At 27.7% G+C, this 19,374-nt stretch overlaps 1 protein-coding gene across 1 annotated transcript in view; it reads left to right on the top strand.

Moving 5' to 3' along the window:
- The first annotated feature begins 9,131 nt into the window (after positions 1–9,131).
- LOC148235766 (uncharacterized) overlaps positions 9,132–19,374 on the top strand; it is a 171,197-nt gene continuing 160,954 nt past the window's right edge. Inside the window, exon 1 of the mRNA XM_088184773.1 lies at positions 9,132–9,495. Within this exon, the coding sequence (XP_088040899.1) occupies positions 9,309–9,495 (187 nt within the window). The 5' untranslated portion in view covers positions 9,132–9,308. The remainder of the gene's footprint in view (positions 9,496–19,374) is intronic.

The raw sequence follows: 19,374 nt of genomic DNA, 5'->3' as shown, positions 1-19,374 counted from the left end.
CTGTGAAAGCGACGTCACTTAAATTATGGCTAAAAAATTTATTTATTTTGGGCAGTAATTTATTTTTGTTATTGCTAAAAATATTGTAATTTAAAAAATACCTCTACAGATATTTTAATTTTTTTAAAAACAAACAATATGTAGGGTAATACCGAACACGATTAAAATTTTGTTAATTTATGTGTTAAAATTGTAATTATTCTCAAATATATTTAAAATTAACACTTAAATAATACTTCAGAATTTAACACTTAACATTTGCTTACATGTGATGTCTATCGAATGTACATGTCATCTTATTATGCGAATTTATCTATTATATAAAAAGGTAGAAATAATACATATTTAATGTATTATTAAAAAATATTGAAGATCGAAAAATATACATTGCAAAAAGCAATATTTTGACAAAGAAACGAGCAGCGAAATTTTATTTGAGATACATATTAGTGAATATAAAGCTCCTGGCAGATGAATATAAATTGTTTTGTCTTGGTGAACAACGTATCAAGATCAGTTCCTCGAAAACACTCGTTTGAGGCAAATGTACATATTATATATAGCAAGGCTGTCCAAACTTCATACCAGTAAGAGCCATATACAATAATTTCATAGACTAGAGAACCGCAATAATATTTTTTTGAGGGAAGCAAAAACAATGATTTTAAAATTTGTTTATTATTAATTATATTTACATAAATAAATTTTGTATAGATGCATACTACTTTTAACAACAATCGAACAAATAAGAAAATGTATTGTAGGGTACTATTTATTTATTTACTTAGCGACACTCTGGTAACACTGGTGTGACGCCGGTGGAGGGCAGCACATTCTTTGGCGGACCAAGACGGGAGTTTGACGACCGGCGGTGCCTCATCCGCTGATCAATTACATCGTTTTAACATGTAATATAAATTGTAAACTTTTTATAAAATACAACTGCAGCGGCTTAATCTGTGTGTAATTGCCACCAGCCACCATTTATTCGCCAAAGTATTATTTCTTATTTTATAAATTGAATAGTCAATTAATTACTGAATTTGTGGGTTTGGACTTGTTTTGGCAAACATTTAAAGTATGACTTGTAGTTTATTAGGACTGTACGCAGCATATCCGTAAAGTGCAGACTCGTAAGTAGTGCACGGTGCTTTAATTTGCTACATTTCATGGATGAGTACAAGGATTTACAGGAATAGATTGTACTAAAAATCGAAATAAGTCAGCAAGCAGCTTTTCTTAGGATGGGGTACTTTGATTTTGCAACAAGTTTCCAAAATTCTATTGTAGATGTAGCTGCTTTGTGATGTATGTATTTTCAAAACGTGATCTTCTTGAATTTCTACTAATTCTATTTCTTTAGCTGCCGTTTCAGGGAGTACCAATTGGGAAATCGTAAATCCATAGCTGTCAAGTCTAATTTAAATTGATTAATAAAGATTTATCCTGTAGCGCTAAATTTAAAAATTGCAAAGGTTCCATTAGGTCAGTCAGGAACATTAAATCTTGTAACCAGTCATCTTCAAAATTTTACAATTTCGCATAAGTATATTGATAACCATTTCATAATGCAATAAAAAGATACATCACTTGTAAAATCTTCATATTCCTACTCTTCTGATTTTCTGACATGGGTATTTGTTTAACTGTCGGAAATGACGATTGACGTTGCAAATATCAAATTAGTAAAACTCTTAACGGTTATTTGAATGATTCTTATAAAAATAAAAATAAAGTGGGCAAAGCAAAAAAAAAAAAATATACATACAAACGCATACAAAATGCACATCATTTACTTCCATTCGGAGTACACTTCCGTCAGAAATCTTTATTAAGAACATTAACTAGTTATATCCAACTTTGGAAACATAAGGCTTCATACGAATTTGCACCATATTTAGCGAGGGAGCAGCCGCTTCCCACTTAGCACCAGTCTTTGTCCAGAAATCCAGAGTTCAATCTGATCTTCGAAGACGAATGGATTTTACGCAACGCAAACAAAGCCACGAGCGCTTCACGTTTAAGTAATTAAATAAATTCAAGATGAAAATTGTAATAAACATAATTATAACTGATAATACAAATAACTTTTTATAAAAATAAACCCGAGATCGTTTGATCAGGACAAAATATATAAACATTGCACCATCAATACTATTTGCATTTATATATTTTATCTTCAAAGTAAAGCTAATATTTAAACCATTTACCGTTAGATACTTTCAGACGCCCTTTCTAGATGTCTATGCTTAGAAGTTCATTTCAGTAAAATCCACGTGATATTTTTGCTGGGCGCAAATGCAGGGATTGAATATCTTCGGTCGCTCGTGTAGCTTCACTTTTAGTTTACTCTCGCGCGCTACGAGGGTAGGACGTAGACTACGGGCGAGCTACGATCGGTGGAAAACTTGTCGATTCGATACTTTGCATAGAATACAAGTTAAACGGGCACTAACAGTACACAAACTTTTAATAGTAAATAAAAAGTATTACAGTTATTTTTACATTAAATAAAAAAAAACTTGAAAGTGAATAATATAATGGAACTATAAATAGTGAACTTTCACTAAGTATTTTTAAGGTTGAAATATGGTTATTATATACAATCAGAGATATACAATTGAAACGCACACACAAATTATTTAATAACAAAAGTGGTCATTTTCCTAACTGTTTTTTTTTCAGAAATTAAGTTATACGTGTCTTATTGTATACATACATACATATGTATTATATATAAGGTGAACTGAGATAAATACATGTTATTTAAACTAAGTTTTGTGATAATTAAGCTGCTTAGAAAAAAGTACAACCTTCAAAACAGATAAATATATAAAATAAAAGAGTGTATTCTATTGAAATTAAATACTTTTTTTTCAGTGAAAATGGTAGATGACTGCTTTTCTATTTAAACAACATATACATATATTCAATCTGTAAAATATCAAATTAGACATATATTAAACAGGACATATCCCTTGAATAATTTTAATATTAGGTAATTCGTAAATCTATTGTAAAGAATAAATGATTTATTTAAAATTTTAAATAAAAAATATAAGAGCACTAGTAAGATATTTATCATTTTTTTGAAATAATTATTTATCAAATTTTAATTAACAAATATATATATTTAGCTATTTTTCGTATTAATAAGTTAAATATTTATCAACTTTTGTGACACATATACAATATGTAAATCAGCATTCTAAAATTTCTAATTGATTTCCATTAAACTTTTGCTGGTTCACTTTTCTATTTTAATAACAGGTAATACTAATTTTATTAATTAAAAAAATTAAAATATGTTTTTCATTTAAAAAGTTGTTAAAATTTAAAAATAAATTATGATTGAAAGCTATTCAATTGAAAGCCTATCATAATAATTTTATTTCAAAACCGTGATTTTTATTTCTGATATGGTGAAATATTTCGGTTAATTTAAAAGTAATTATCTGAAAATAGTTCAAATATTTTTATGAAAAATAATAAGCAAATTTATTCAAAAATTATAATTAACTAAATATTATATTATTTCATGCTGAAAAAATTTATATTATTTTTGCAATAGTGTAAAATTATGCTTTTTTTATTTATTGATTCACAAGAAAACTTAAAAATAAATTTATTTATATAATTAGTTTTGCAAAAGTACCTTAATATACAAATATATACAAATATTAATATTTAATATTTTTATTTAAAATAAACATTTGATAGAAATAAAACAAGATTATCAATAATATAATAAAAAAATAGCAGTTATGACTCAATAAAGAGAAAATATAAATAAAATAGTATAGCAATAAATAACAAATTAAACATAAACTAAGTCATTACTAAAAAAATAAAATAAAATTTATAATGAATTCATATTAATATACATATACGTTTAATATAAAGTATACCTACAATTATACGTAATATAGGGTTAAAAATAATCATTCGTTTATAACTTGATCTTTTATTTATTAGTATTTGCGTTGAAATTTTTGTTGTCATATTTGATTACGACACTATAGATGTGCTATAGAACACATATCACCAAGGATTTTAAAAACTTTTTTGACATAAACGTTTATGTTAAAAAATACAAAAAATATGATATATACTTTTTTTAACCATTTTCTTATTTACAGGAAGAAAATAATAATATAAAGTAGAAATAACAGTAAAAACAAGATAAGATGAATTAAGATAAAATACAAAATCTTTTTAGGACTTAATAACCATACTTTTTTAATGTATGGTGCGTGCAAAAAATATGCCTATATATTTAATAATTGTAACTGCAAAAAGTGGTTTAAATTTTTAGTTAAAAATCGTGTGTTTTTATTTATATGTTTATTAACTTGGTAATAATTAGAGACATACAAATAATTAGGTTTTACGATTTTTTTGGTATAAAACGATTTTATTAAGATGTATAAGTTTTATATTTACTATATATTGTACTATGAAACTAAAACTTCCAAAAAGTGATTTTTGCTTTAATTAATACGTATATATAATATGATTCTAGTTTTCTTATAAATTTCTAAAGCACGTTTCATAAGTAAGTTTATTTTTATTGTTTTTGCAGCAATTTGTTAAAGTAGATTTGTACAATCATGTAACTTTTAATTTGAAATAAAAATAAAATCAAAATAGCTACATTTTAATTGATTTAATATTTTATTAAAATATATAATACATAATAAAGTATTATTATAAAAATGATGGGATGTAAAAATAGCAGTTGTAATTAATTGGAAAGAGAAAAAAATTAAGGAAATCAGATAGAAAAGTAAAATATAAAACAGATCATTACTTATATATTTAGCAACTTGTGCTTATAAAAAAATACTAAGCAAGGATTATTATGTGATATACACAAAATAATTAGGGACTACGAAAAAATATTAGTATAAAACGATCTAATATTGATTTTTATATTTTCCTAATACCTATATCAATTAATTTAACTCACAATATATTATAAGCTACAAAAAAATATCAGTATAAAGCGATCTTATATGGATGTGTATTTAGTTTATATCTACATACATATATCTTAAAATAAATAATACACATATAATCTGCTTATTATATTTTTATTAAGCTATTTCTTTTATAAGTAAGTTCCATTTTATTGTTCATGTAACAATTTGTTAAAGAATAACTATGTTCCATTTTAATCGTTTAACCATTTTTTAACAATTATTTTTCTAATTATAAATTGTATTACTTGAAATCAATAAAATAATGGAATTTAAAAATAGCAGTTGTAACTAATTGAAGAGAGAAAAAATTAAAGAAATGAGATATAAGAGTAAAACATAAATATCATTACTTAAATATATATTAATTTGTGGTAAAAATAAATTTGCTTTACAACGATTATTATGTAGTATACAAAAAATTAATAATAAGGGGGCTACGAAAAAATATTAGTATTAAACGATCTTATGTATATTGGGTTTTATATTTACTTTTTTTGGATATGTTTAATTATATCATCAATATATGCATATATTATAACATAAAAACCTGACTGATAAATGGTAATCAGTATTTAAAAGACTAACAACCATACTTTCCACGTGTTGTAAAAAATATGTCCAAATATTTAATTCATGTGACTAGCAATAAGGTTTTGATTTTTTTGCTGTGTATATACTTTTCATATACACTATCTAGTAAAATCATTTTTTATTACATCTAGTCAACATAACACAATAAACTTGAAAATACGCTTAAGGTAATACAAATTCTAGTTAATTAGGGGTTAACTTAAAAAAATACTTAAAGTGAAAAAGTTCATTCTCATTGCCATATTTTTTTCACGATTTTTGAGGAGCTTAATATTATTGAAGGGAAAAATAATCGTAAATTTAAACAGTGGTAATCATTTATATGTAGTGCCTTGGCATGAAGCCATTAACCTGGTTATCGATGTTTTTTTACTTTCTACATTACTCATATATTTTTCGATAAAAAACCGCGTTTATAATATATTATACATTTCTATCTATTTTATACTTATACCATCATAAGTTTATAAAATCATTATGTTATGAAATCACTGCTTAAATCGTTAAAAAACAAATAAGTAGACCAATCCACTTATGAATTGAATATTTGCTTTCCTAACATCAATACCTCTACGTAATTTATTATCATAATCCTAACCATACACACTGATAAGCGAATGTCAAATATTGCCCGTTTCCTTGCCGCTTTTATGCTAATTTAATATTCATCATGTTTAACGTGCCGATATATCTTAACATTTATAATATGTACACAATACACAGTCTTTGAGTCTTTGAGAGCTCCTTAAGCACCGTCGAAACGTTTACCGTCGCAAATACAGTAATTTATGAACGTGCCGGTGCTTTACATTCGCCCTCGAAGGTTTTGCTTATAATATCAATATTTGCAAGGCAAAAGCGGGTTGTTTTGCCTAATTTTGCAAAGTCTCCGCGACAATAGGCTTATCCTTGCATTTGCATAGGTTGAACCTCAACAAAGTAACGCGACTTTAAAACCTCAACACGCTTATAAAGTTGTGCATGCTTTGACTATCTACAACTCTAAAAACCGCCTTTTGGTTAATCGAAAGCATTGACGACCTTTCATATATATAATATAAAATACGTTATATCATATAATATATATAGAGTGAAACTAATCTAATATATTATATACCAGGCCTGGTCAACAAGTTGATCACTAGTATATCCCAGTGGATCGCGACACAATGTATCGACATATTCACGATCAGTTTTGAGACCAAAAAAGTTTGACTTTGCAGCCAAATAGACGTCGGTAATGTTGGTAATAAATAACAACATGTATGAAAAAATGTAGATGCCGCTATCAGGCAGTAGATTTGAAATGGGAGTCTTTGTTGGCGTGTCGAGTTGTATTATTGTTGGCTGTGATTTCGGTGAAGCACTCTAAAAACTTTCCAGATGGCCACTCCAGATAATGGTAACCAAATGCTAAAATTACAATATTATTTTGCGCAAGATAGAATTTATAGTCTAGCACACATCCTTTCCAAACAATGAGTAATTTTTCAGGGTGACCGAATTATTGTACAAGCAAAAATTACAGGTGATTTTTTGATTGTAAGATATCTTTAGCTTTTAACTTCAACTAATTAATATTTTTCTCTATTTTTAAGTAAAAAATTGTGTAATTATTGAAAATGTAAGTGTATCATACTAATGTAAATTACTAATGTAATTGTAAAATATTTTTAAATTAAAATCATTTTGACATATGTTATAAATTAAGACATTATTTTTTTATACATATGTACTTATTCTTAAATATACATATATGTATATATTGATCATCTATAATCAGAAATGTTTGAAATTTTTGCTGTGATCAATTTTCGTTTGCGCAATAATCACTGTATAATGTTCCAAATTATTAACGAGATCTCTCTTCCATTGTTATATAAATTACTGTGGCTTTACTTAAGGACGTGTGATTTTTTTGTGTGTTCATAGTCGTCTTTAGAATGACCACTAAATTATAACAAATTGTGCATGTGTTTGAAACTCTCACAACCGTATAATTTCCATAAAGAATTGGAATTAACCTATTTTTAAGTCAATGTTGAAAAGAAATTTTGCTAATTGATATGTTGGGTTTCCTTCGCAGTGCTTAAAAAAATAGCAGCGTCATTTCAACAAAATACATGTTTAATTTCAATCAGACTTTTCTATAAATTATTAATTTTTAAATCACGAAAAATAAGTTACATTAACTAAAATCTGTAATTAAGTACCATACGGAAAAAAAAAACATCTAGCTAAATATTTATTTATGTACATATGCTATTTTTGAAAAGAAAATATATAAAATATCCTTAGCCTAATATTTCCGTAATCGTTATTGATACAGCAGTTCTAAATCTTTAAATAATTCCTGTGACAAATTTCGTCGCAGCGATTAAGGATGGTCCCGTCGCACAAATATGTTTTTCTTTTAATATATTTTTGTAACGTACTTTTAACAAATTTTTATTATCATATTTATAAATTATTAAAATAGTTAAGAGTTGTATACTAAAAGTGGATTTAAAATACAGTTTTTTACACATTGCATCATAATTGCTTGGGAGCGACCATAATAATCAGAAAAAATATCATATTTGCTTGTAAACTTCTTGTTTTCAACCACTTTTCAAGAAAGTTTTGATAGCCTAATCATCCAGTGTTACTAAATTGTTAAACGATCAGAGACAATATATGCCTTTACGCTCTTATATTTTCTGTGAACATTTTTATTTTATTTTATACATATATGATATTCATAATGAGCTCATTATTTAATACATTTTTATACATAATATGTATAAAAATGTTTTGGAATAATTAAGAAAATCTGGTCAATGCTAATTATTCGGAATTATAAATATATTTTAATTAATAGAAATACATTAAATAACACGATAGAAATTGAAAACCACAAAAATTCATATGAGATTCGAACTCAGGTCTTTCCGGTATAAGTCTCCGACAATACTTGTTTGAAACATAAAAATCAAGTGTAGCAGTAATTTATCTATCGTATATCAATGTCTGTAAAATCTAAGCTAATGTTGTTAAGAGCTATATATATTGGTCATATTTCGGTCATTACACTTTTAAATATAATGAATTTATTTCTTTATATCCAATAGATACAATAATATTATTATATACATACATATACAAATGCACATAAACCCAAATCCTGAGCCAACTGTCCCTGATAATTAATATTCCAAATTTATACACATCGTTATTATCGAATATTTCGGCCGCTTCTAAAACGAACGTTTCAACATAATAGTACCTAGTTTTGTAGGCAATTATACGAAATATCCCATTGAGGCATTTAAACTATTTCGCCGATAAAGTTGTGCCAAAATGATTCCCCTTATACAATTAAACTCATTGTGAATTTGAAGCAAATTACATTAATAAATTAATATAAACGTTGTACTAATAACTCATATTAACACACACGTCACACATTAATTAATTAGCGATGTAATTAGATTATTATTTAATGTATTTATGAATAGAACTGATCTTTGGTGGTGCTGTACAGTTTCTCGCTTTTGGCGAAACCCATTCATTACAGCAAATTAACATCTTCGAAAGATACGTTGCTGTGTATATATATATATATAGATAGTTATATTGAACACATTTCGCGTTTCAGTTGGAAAAAAGTGTTAAAAAATGGCCGGTATTCGTGTCAAGTTAAAGTTAAACAGTTAAATTATACGTTAAATTATTGATAAATGTGAAAGCCTAACCATGCCTAGAGGAAGTCTCTGCCTGAGGCTCCTCTGCTCTCAGAGTGGCCTGTTGACTGCTGTTGTGTGCTACATACTTCTGGGTGCTCTTCTGTTTCATCATCTGGAGTCGGGACCCGAACAGCAAAGAAGAGCCAGTGTTCAGGCTTCGAGGGACGATTGCCTGAGAGAGCTGTGGCTGATCACAGGTTAGTGATTATTAAATTTTTGTAAATTTGTAGCCCAAAAATAAATTGTTTCATTAAATATTATATATTTTTAAAAAATCAAGACAAAAGAACGTGAAACTATAATTGAATTTGAATTTGTATTTTTTTTTGCCTTAGGAACTGTTTATTTAACATTAATAAAAAAAACAGATCATACATGCCATCAAACTTTTGGCTGTAAGTAATCATTATATTTATATATCTAGACCTAACATTGTTTAAGATCAAGACCATCGCTTTGACAGGACCAGAAGTGTCTGGTAGACAAAAGATTTTATATCGATTTTTTATCATAAATTTTTTCTTGGTTAACGTTTGTGATTTTCTATGTGACACAGTTCAAAGATTAGACTTTTGTAAAACAATATTTAAATATTACAAATATTAAACTCTTAAATAAGAAAAATATGTAAATTAACTTATGCTTATATTTCTTTAAAGTCGTGCGCGGAAAAGTTAATTACGTAAAATATAGGAAATGCTTCTCTGAATTGTAGTGATTTAAAATATATATATATATAGTTTCACAGAATAATAGATTTTGCTCTGTCGTTAACTATTGCCGTTAAATAGGTCACAGTAGCACTAATCAAAAACTATATATAAAGATACGATTTTAAAACGTTATATATAATAACTGAAATAATCATAAAATTAAAAAAAAAAAAATTGTGAAAATTAAAATTCCAGTATTTACATTAATATTTATCTTATCTTAGTTAACACTGTCTGAGAGTTTTCTGCAGTGCGGTGATGCATTAAGCTTTGCAGAATACCGCAATAAAGATGGTTTTATATACATTGTACATTTACCGATCTTCACAACTCATTGTCTCGTTTTAACCGACATCTAAATATGCACAAACTTCGACTGCCTAGTTGTATTGAAATCATTAAAATGTAAATAAATATTTTGTGTATTTTATTTAATTTATGAATAATCTCTTGACACATCAAAGTACAGCTTTAATGTTGATATTAAACGAGAAAGGTACGTAGGTAATTATGTTTATTAATGGAACGCGTGGGATGTACTTTTAAAACTACATTGTTATACCAGTGTTAAAGTTACAAATGTTGTTTTACTAACTCCATGAATTTAAGAGCAAATTACACTTATATATTCTTTTACATTCATATTTTATTGTATTGATTCGGATTTAAAGCAGTTGGTAGTATTTCAATTATTCATCATTTTGATTATATGTTTAATAGGATTTACAAGATACGCACAATATATTATATTTAGATCATATTTATTGGAATAATATCTACGACAAAGGGTTTAGATTAAAGGCAAAGTTCAAATTATTAAGATTTCCATAAATCGAATTGAATGTATTATTGATTAATGAATAATTCGATTCGCGAGCTTTGTATTGTATGCGTATTTTGAGCACTTATATATTAATATATTAAATCAATGAATGAATTAATCTATTATCAATTATATATTTGATTTCTTAGCAAAATAATATATATATATATAATATTTTAGAGCTTCCTGAAATTACATAACGTAACTTTTCACTGCTATTTTAAACTATTTACTACTACTACTACTAATAATAATATTAAAATTATTACTACTCAATTATAGATACTTATATCTAGACTAAATATTGAAGAAAATTAACAATTACATTTCTGTAATTGATTTTAAGATTTTGAAATTTTTCCCAGCATCAACATAACCTAACCTAGTACCTAATCGGAAATTTTGTTTTAGGTAGTATTTTGCTATCGTTGAACAAGCTAGAACTGTGTGTCAGGTGATTATTTTTATGTAAGGCAATAATATATATTCATAAATTATTATTGTGCAACCTTTTCGAATTTTTTAGATTTGAAAAATATTGGCTTTTATTCGCAAAATCTCTGCTGTTAATAGTGGATAATTTTCTGCTTGATAATATTTTTCTTTCACTAATTAAAAATTATGAGACGCTCATAAAATTTGAAGGAAAAAAATATTAGTAAAAATGTCCAAATTGCCTTAGTTATATTTCTCTGATAATTTTCGGGTCAGTATTTTATTGTCGAATACGACGTTAACTTTTAGCAATGCTTGCACTACACTCTCTGGAAGTTATCCGAATCGAAGTTCAACTAAAGTCGGCCAAGGTCGCCGACTTCCGAGTAGCGGCCACACTGTCACAAATTTCATATGCGGTTCGGACGGCGGGCGTGAATGACGTACGCACGGTGGCTGCTGTCATATACAGTTGGCATAATTGCAGCGATCAAAAAACGTGTAAAATAATGGCAATTTTTAAATTGTTATATTATTAAAATTACGCTACTGATAATTATAAAAGTTTGTGTGAGCACTCATCAATACAATATCAGTGAAATATTCAATTTACGCAAAAGCTTTTGCAAAATGCCATAAAGCATAAAAATGATACTTCAAAATACGAACACCACATCTGTAACTATCCTAGAATTTGTCGCCATCGATTCTAAGTAAGAATTCGTTATGGTGTGACATTTATATAAACCGTTCTAGAAAAATACATAAGGATATTCGAAACTATTTTTTTTAACAAAATCAAGTACCACTAATTATTTTTTAATTATTTAATTTTATATGAAAAAAAATATAATAACGAGTTATGTAAGAAGAATATACTAAAAAAAAGATAATTAATTTCTTTTGTTGCCCAAAATATTCAAAGATATCAGTTAGAGTCTCTTGGTATTATCACTTGACCACGTGACCACGATGCAGCGCTCGACCTGAGTGTTAATCATAGGACGCCTACGCGCATACTGAAATTGAACCAAGCTACTCGTTCTATCTCAGTTTGCGAAAAACCATATCATTATCGCTCTCACTCTCGTCACTTAACACGTGAGAGAGCGAAAGAGAAAGTATCTCACCGCTCGCGCTCGAAAGAGCAGCTTCGACTTCAGTTTCTTTAACTTCTGTCCGTTTGCCGACAATGTTCGGAAGCGCTCGAAGCTGGCCAAGTCGACTGAATTACCCCCATTTTACCTCCTGTTCTCGGTAACCTCGGACAAGTTACGAGAAATTTTAGAGCGGGCAGAACTAAACTCGACAGAAGTAACCCACTATATTTTCCGTCCTTGGCCAACCTTGCCCAACTTTCAGAGAGTGTAGTGCAGGCATTACATCTGTTATTTAAAATAAATGTTATTTGTTGTATTTCTGAATTTAAAAAAAGTGGTAAATCTACAGTGTGCTTAATATAAAACAATAAAAAATCAATCTGTTGTTGTGTTTTAGTAAGGAATACGTATTTTTATGTGCACGTGAATTTCATAAGGCTAAATTACATTACACGTATGTACATAAATAAGTTAGAACATGAAATTATTTTTTAATATTCCCAAATGGCAAAGTTTCCCATCACGAACTTGCTCCGTGCCAGCGTGAATTTCAATTGAATTTTTCATGTCGCATTTGATGTTCCAATATATTGTTTTTGTTTTCCCTACGTAATATGGTGTATGACTCGCCAAAATCAATCCCTCAGATTTCGTCGAAACATTCAATTCAAAGAATAGAAGCCGTCGAATATAAAACGGCAAAAAATAACACTTGAAATTTCGTAAAGTATTAACACGCCATAACCGCTCCGGCGTTTTATTTGTTACTTATAATGATCGAGTGTTTTTTTTCCATTCCAATTCAGAAAAAGTAAAATGTAGTGCCAACAATAAATTCTTTGAGAATTTTCGCTCGGAAAGCGGGCATTTTCAATAACCTGCGTTCATTATTTAACTTCAATAATAGAACGAAAGAGAAGCAGGCGTGTTTGCCCTCAGAATGTAAAACATCGATTTTTTCCATATAAATATAATATAAGCGAGACCATACGCACGGTACAAATTGAACATAACAATAAATATCTTAAAACAATGGCAGATTGCCACGTAAATTTTGAAATTTCCAAAATTTACTCTGTTCTCGTATGTTCATGACACCGTTTGACGTATTGATCAAACCGTTAAGTTCGACAGACAATTCGACGCCCATCATCATAGTTATACATATAAAATAGTTAAAATTAAGGTATTTTTATTATTAGAATTGGGGTTGAAAATATAAATAATAATTAGGTACGCGACTTTGACCCAAAATTTTTATGACGCTTTATTTTTAACCTAATTAAATTTTATGGCGCTCATGAGCGCTTTAAAGACTCTTGTGCTTAATCTAAAGAACACTTGATTTCGTAAGGCGTTTCTCGACGAGGGGGAAAATGTTTCACTCGAATTTTCTTCACCTTCTCGTTGCCTTGGAAAAGTCACGTTCATAATCAATGACGAGCACGCTGTGCGATGTATTTGTCTTAATATATATATTTTGAGAAGTAACGTTTTGTTTTTGCTACATTTTGTGCTGTTTATTGTAAATTACGTTAATATATTTTGTCGTTTATAAAAAATTGTGGCGGTGATTTTATTTAAAAACTCCATTAAAATAAAAAATATTTTACTAGTTACTGTTAATTTGAACTTAAGAAGAACACGCACAATACATACAACATGTGACTAGCATAGTAATAATATATAATAAAGAAGACTGCCCTTGTTTATACTGAAATTTATAAAATTAAGCACACATGTACCTAAATTTAAAAAAATTCTACATACCTCCTACATAAAAATATGTTGTGTTAGGCTAGGTTAGGGTAACCTAACTTAGCCTAACTTAGATTTTTATTTTATTCATTTTTTAATAAATCTTTCGTTGTACCCTGACAGGCGTAAGCCCAATGTGTTACCACGGGGTAAATCTGTACTAACTGAGTAATTTAATCAGATATAATAAATACCTTCAAGTAAGTATTTATCTATATATTATTAATTATAAATTATTATGTGCTATATATTAATAATCAATAGATGTCACTACAGCTAGAGCTGTTTTTTTAATAATAGCGCATTTTAATAAATAAAAATTTGCGTGCCGCTGCCTGGGCTTGAACCCGCAACTTCAGAGCTACTATTCTGAGACGTTACGGACTACGCTATTCCGTCTTTATTATCAATTCATCGCACCGTTGAACAGGTGCACGAGTCTTGGTTTGCATAAATCTGACAGCAATGTAATTTTAAGTTTAAGTAGCTATTGTGGGCCAGGAAAAATAGTACTAGCACCTATTTTTCCTTCTTGAGAAACGGTCAGTTATTTTTAAAATCAAGGCGTATTATTCCGTTATTTGTATTATTAAAAAATAAAAGGTGTTACATCTATTATATCTTATTTTTAGCTTTAAATTCTTTTAATTAATCAGGTAAAAAGCGTATTGTTGAAAATAGTTACTAAAATTTAAATATTTTTTTATATTATAAATTATTTTGTTATGAAGAAAAACAATTCAATAACGAATGTATACAAAAAATATATTAAGTCAATTTTCCTAATATTTTTTTGAATATAAAAAATATATTATATATACAGTAAATATAAAATTTTCTTGTTTTACTTCAAGGGTCATTTGATTTTGTGACTTGTCACCCCTTAAATCTGGTCTATCGATCTTAGCATAGTAATAATAAAAAAAATAGGTTAAAAACAGCATTATTTTGCTAGACCCAAAAATGTAATAAATATTACAGTTCATTGGGCGCAAATCACCATAAATTTACATCTCAAATTCGTTTATTATTACTTTTGTGCACGCATGCAAATTTTAGTACAAAAAAATGGATATAATTGATAATTATTACGTTATATTGCGCTCAATAAGTGTCTAATTGGCTCATCGGCGAGACACTAGTGCCCTTTTAATTATATTATATAAACGCCATTATATATTAAAATTTACTTGTCATATATGTATAACTTAGTTGAATATGTCAAATTTGATCTTTGCCGAGCCTTACCTAATGTTCAAAGCAGGTTAATTTAATTAAATCTAGCTGAGTTGGTTGTCGTGTATTTGTTATTAATTATATGGTAACTATTACCATTAATATTCATAATCAATATAACGCTTCATATACCTTTTAGAATTAATTATTCTCATATGTTTAATTTGATATATAGAGTGTGATACATATTGAATTAAATATGACTGACATATTTACTTATTTACTGTTTTAATTTAAACGTAAATTATTTATTATAACATGAATATAATTATTGCTCGGTGAGTTTTATAAATATAATCGTCCAATATAAAAGCATTTTATATGGATTAATTATACAATAGAATATGTTATATACAAAAAACTTGCTCAAGCTATTAAATCAAAATATAAAATGTCAAAGAATAAATAGCTCTCGCAACTAGTTGCGTACGGTGGTATATATTTCTTTTTGCTCGCTCATGTGTTAAGTGGCGAGAGTGAATGAGAGATAAGGGCGTGCGCTACATGTGTTTCACACGCCCACTTCTTCTCACTCACTCTCGTCACTTTACACGTGAGCGAGCGAAAGGCAATGTATTTCACCGTACGCGTCAGCACGCAACTATTTCTAATTGCGCTATCATCTGTAATGCCATAAAACGAGATTAAATACACTTAATTGACTAAATAGTGAGTAAAATATTTTATAATAGATTTTATAAAATACTCAAATAGTATTTTATTATATTTTTATGAGTGTTAGTGGGGCCATAATAAAAAAAAGCAAGCAAAAAAGTGCGCTGTCCTAATCGAGTATTTAAAATCCATGGTCCTGTGGTGTGGATCAAAACCGTTGATATCCCTGGCGCATGGTGGAGAGAAGAGGGTTTCTTAAAAAAACTCTTAGAAACGTATCACTCACTGAAATTTATTTTCAAAACCAGCGCTGTGGAGAACCACATGCACAATTTATTGTAATTTAGAGGTCATTCTAATGATCATTTTAAAAACAAAATAGGAAACCACCCTACTCAAAGTAAGGTAAACAACGAAAGAGAGATCTCGTGACCAAAGAATAGCGGTAATAATTGGAAATATTTCATCCGTCATAGGTAACGATAAAAAATAATTATTTGTTTGGTTAGGATGCGCAATAGATAATATGTTTTATTTTGCGCACATTACTATTGTTTTTCTACCTTTCGGTTGCTGATTGTCGGAGTGGCCATTCTGTGTGAACACATTTCCTGCGTGCGTTGTGTCACAAACATCCTCATCTGCGATTTATTGGTATAACATATTATATTATTTTTATAAGCAATAAATATTTTTTTGATCTGCAAAATGTGTATGCAATTATCAGAAACTATAAAAAAATTTCAATTCAAAATTTCTATTTTGTCGAAATTGCCATTTTAGTCCAATATTCTTACCTTGTCAAAAATCACTTAGGAGCTCAGGATTCAAAGGGCTAATCACATTTCCTATTGTTCCCATAAAACAGTTTCAAAGTAATTTCAAGAAACGTTGTTATTTCATTATTTGTAGCAATGGTTGCCAAAGTGTTCACCTTTGTCTATATTTTTTGATTATTTAACACTGTTTTAACGAGTATGTAGGTTTAATATATTTTGCTGCTATATCACAAATTGTAATATGTTTATCTAAAGGATTAAGAAATCTGAGCTATTTACAAAAAAAAATATTTTGACGAGCGACCAAAAATAAAATCAACTTTAGAAACAATAATAAATCTATCTAGAGATCCTCTTAATCAATATCATATCTCTTTAATAAAGAAAGCAAAATACACACTTTTACCTGTGAAAATTAATTCGTAAAACCATAATATTGTTGTATGTGTAACAGTGAATGTTTATTATCAGTAAAGTTATATTTTTACTAATATAATTTGATTAACTTAGCCAATTGAAATGTATCAAACATAAAACTTTACTGGTCAGTATCACTAAAACTGTACTTGCTCATGAACAGATGATCAAGAATGCGTATTTTCACATGATCAGATATTTATAAAATTGTGATTTAACCTAAATGAATAAATTTATTGAAGTAGTTGTTAATTTTAGAATTTAAATTAGGTCGAACTAGGTTTGGTTTGTGGTTAAACGGCAAATATATATTTTGCAACTGTCAAATTAATTTCATAAACATTTTAAAGCTATTACTTAAATTATATTAGTAAAAATATATTCGAATATGATTTCATAAGAACTCCTGTGAAAATGTTACTTAACTTGTAATACAAATTCACTGTAACATTTCAATAAAATGATATAACAGTTACCTAAAAGAACCTGTCTAATTTGATTGAGTAAATGTTTAAAGTTAAGAGTATATACTGGCTGATTCGATCAACCCACGTATCTCAAGTATAATAGGGTCAATGTTTTTTTTTATGCCGTAGAACATACATATATACAAGTATACTATATATTTATATAAATTGAGTGTGAAAAGTAATTTAGATTTGTCGTTTATTGGCTATAGTATTTTTATAAATTATATTGAAATTAAGAGCATCCCAAAGGAGAAAAACTAAAACTTTTTTGAGAAAATTTAATTGAAGGCTCCGGTTACGCCAAGGGTCTGGAGAGGTCTAAACGAGGTCGGCGTAGCCTTCAGCTCACGTGTTCGTACTTTTTGTATGCATATTCGCTTGTAATTTTTTCACCTACATTTTTCCACCCCAGAGCAGAGCAGAGGTCAGCTCGCTAAAATAACACATTTCTCACAATCTGTGCGATTTAATTAGTGGTGCCTTTAGCCGAGTACATGTGAAGTTTATTTTTTTTGTGTAGTACTGTGGCAATATATATTTAGTTAGAGTGCGCAAAATTTTATTGTGTTTTCTCTTTGAGAGTTTCAAGTGTGGCATTGAAGCGACAGATGCGAGTAACGCTAGATACGAGTCTATTGTATATTACGAAAGTTGTTATATTAAACCGAAGCAACGTTATGGTTCAACTATCTTTTGAATAGCACAACTGTGAAACAGGCAAAACCAGTGTGTGAAAAATATATATACAAACACACTGTAATGCAATGTGTTTGCACATATTATTTTTACACTCAGAAACCCCTCTACTTTAGCAGATTTTCCTACTCATTTTCATATAGCCAACTACACTTATAGATTATAATTAAATATTTAAAGGTATGTATGTATACAATATTACAAAAATATTAGATTTTAATGTTTCTCTAATGTCTAAACATTATAGTTGTTCAAGAATTTAATTACAATAAATAAATCTATTTTCATATTGTAAATAATTTATTAATATTATATAATAACGAGTAAACATATTTTACCATTTTTTTAATTTTATAATTACTCCACAATATTATAACCAAGGTATTTATATTAATAATATATAATAATATTTCATTTATTATATATAAAAATGCTTTCAATTTAGACTCGGTAAAATATTACTTTCTTTCTTAAGAATAAATTTATTAACATATATATTATTTTTATTTTTATTATTCTCCTTTGATTTTTCAACATTTAAAACACCTAACGTCTGTTCTTCAATTGACAAGATGCCAATTAAAATTATTACAAGAAAAATGGACGCTAAAATATAATAGCATAATGTTTTTCATATAAATTAACTAAAATATTGTGCTTCTGTTTAATAATTTGAGTTGTATTTTATACTAATTGTATAAGAAAATGTGAGTATCTTTCATTTTATTAAAAAACAAGCAGTATACATATATATTACAATGTAATTACATATACATATGTGTGAGAATATTTTTAAATATAAATTATTTATATTAAACGTTTTTTAATTTCAACTATAATTTTTGTTGCCATTGTGTTTTATTTAAAACTGTGTTCTTATAATTGAAAAGGTGGATTATTTCTCAACTTACATTTTTGATTTATTACAATTAAATTAACCCTTTTAGTAATGAGATAATTTTATGTATTTTTTCATAATTATTTTTCTTGTTATTTATTTATTATTATTTATATAGCGTTTAAAGTAAATTATA

This window comes from Plectrocnemia conspersa, unplaced genomic scaffold (genome assembly GCF_051122295.1).
Source record: "Plectrocnemia conspersa isolate PC_06_02 unplaced genomic scaffold, ASM5112229v1 ptg000004l, whole genome shotgun sequence".
In the NCBI taxonomy this organism is placed as follows: domain Eukaryota; kingdom Metazoa; phylum Arthropoda; class Insecta; order Trichoptera; family Polycentropodidae; genus Plectrocnemia; species Plectrocnemia conspersa.
The sequence above is the reverse complement of the archived record's forward strand: the minus strand, read 5'-3'. Positions and strand labels throughout refer to the sequence as shown.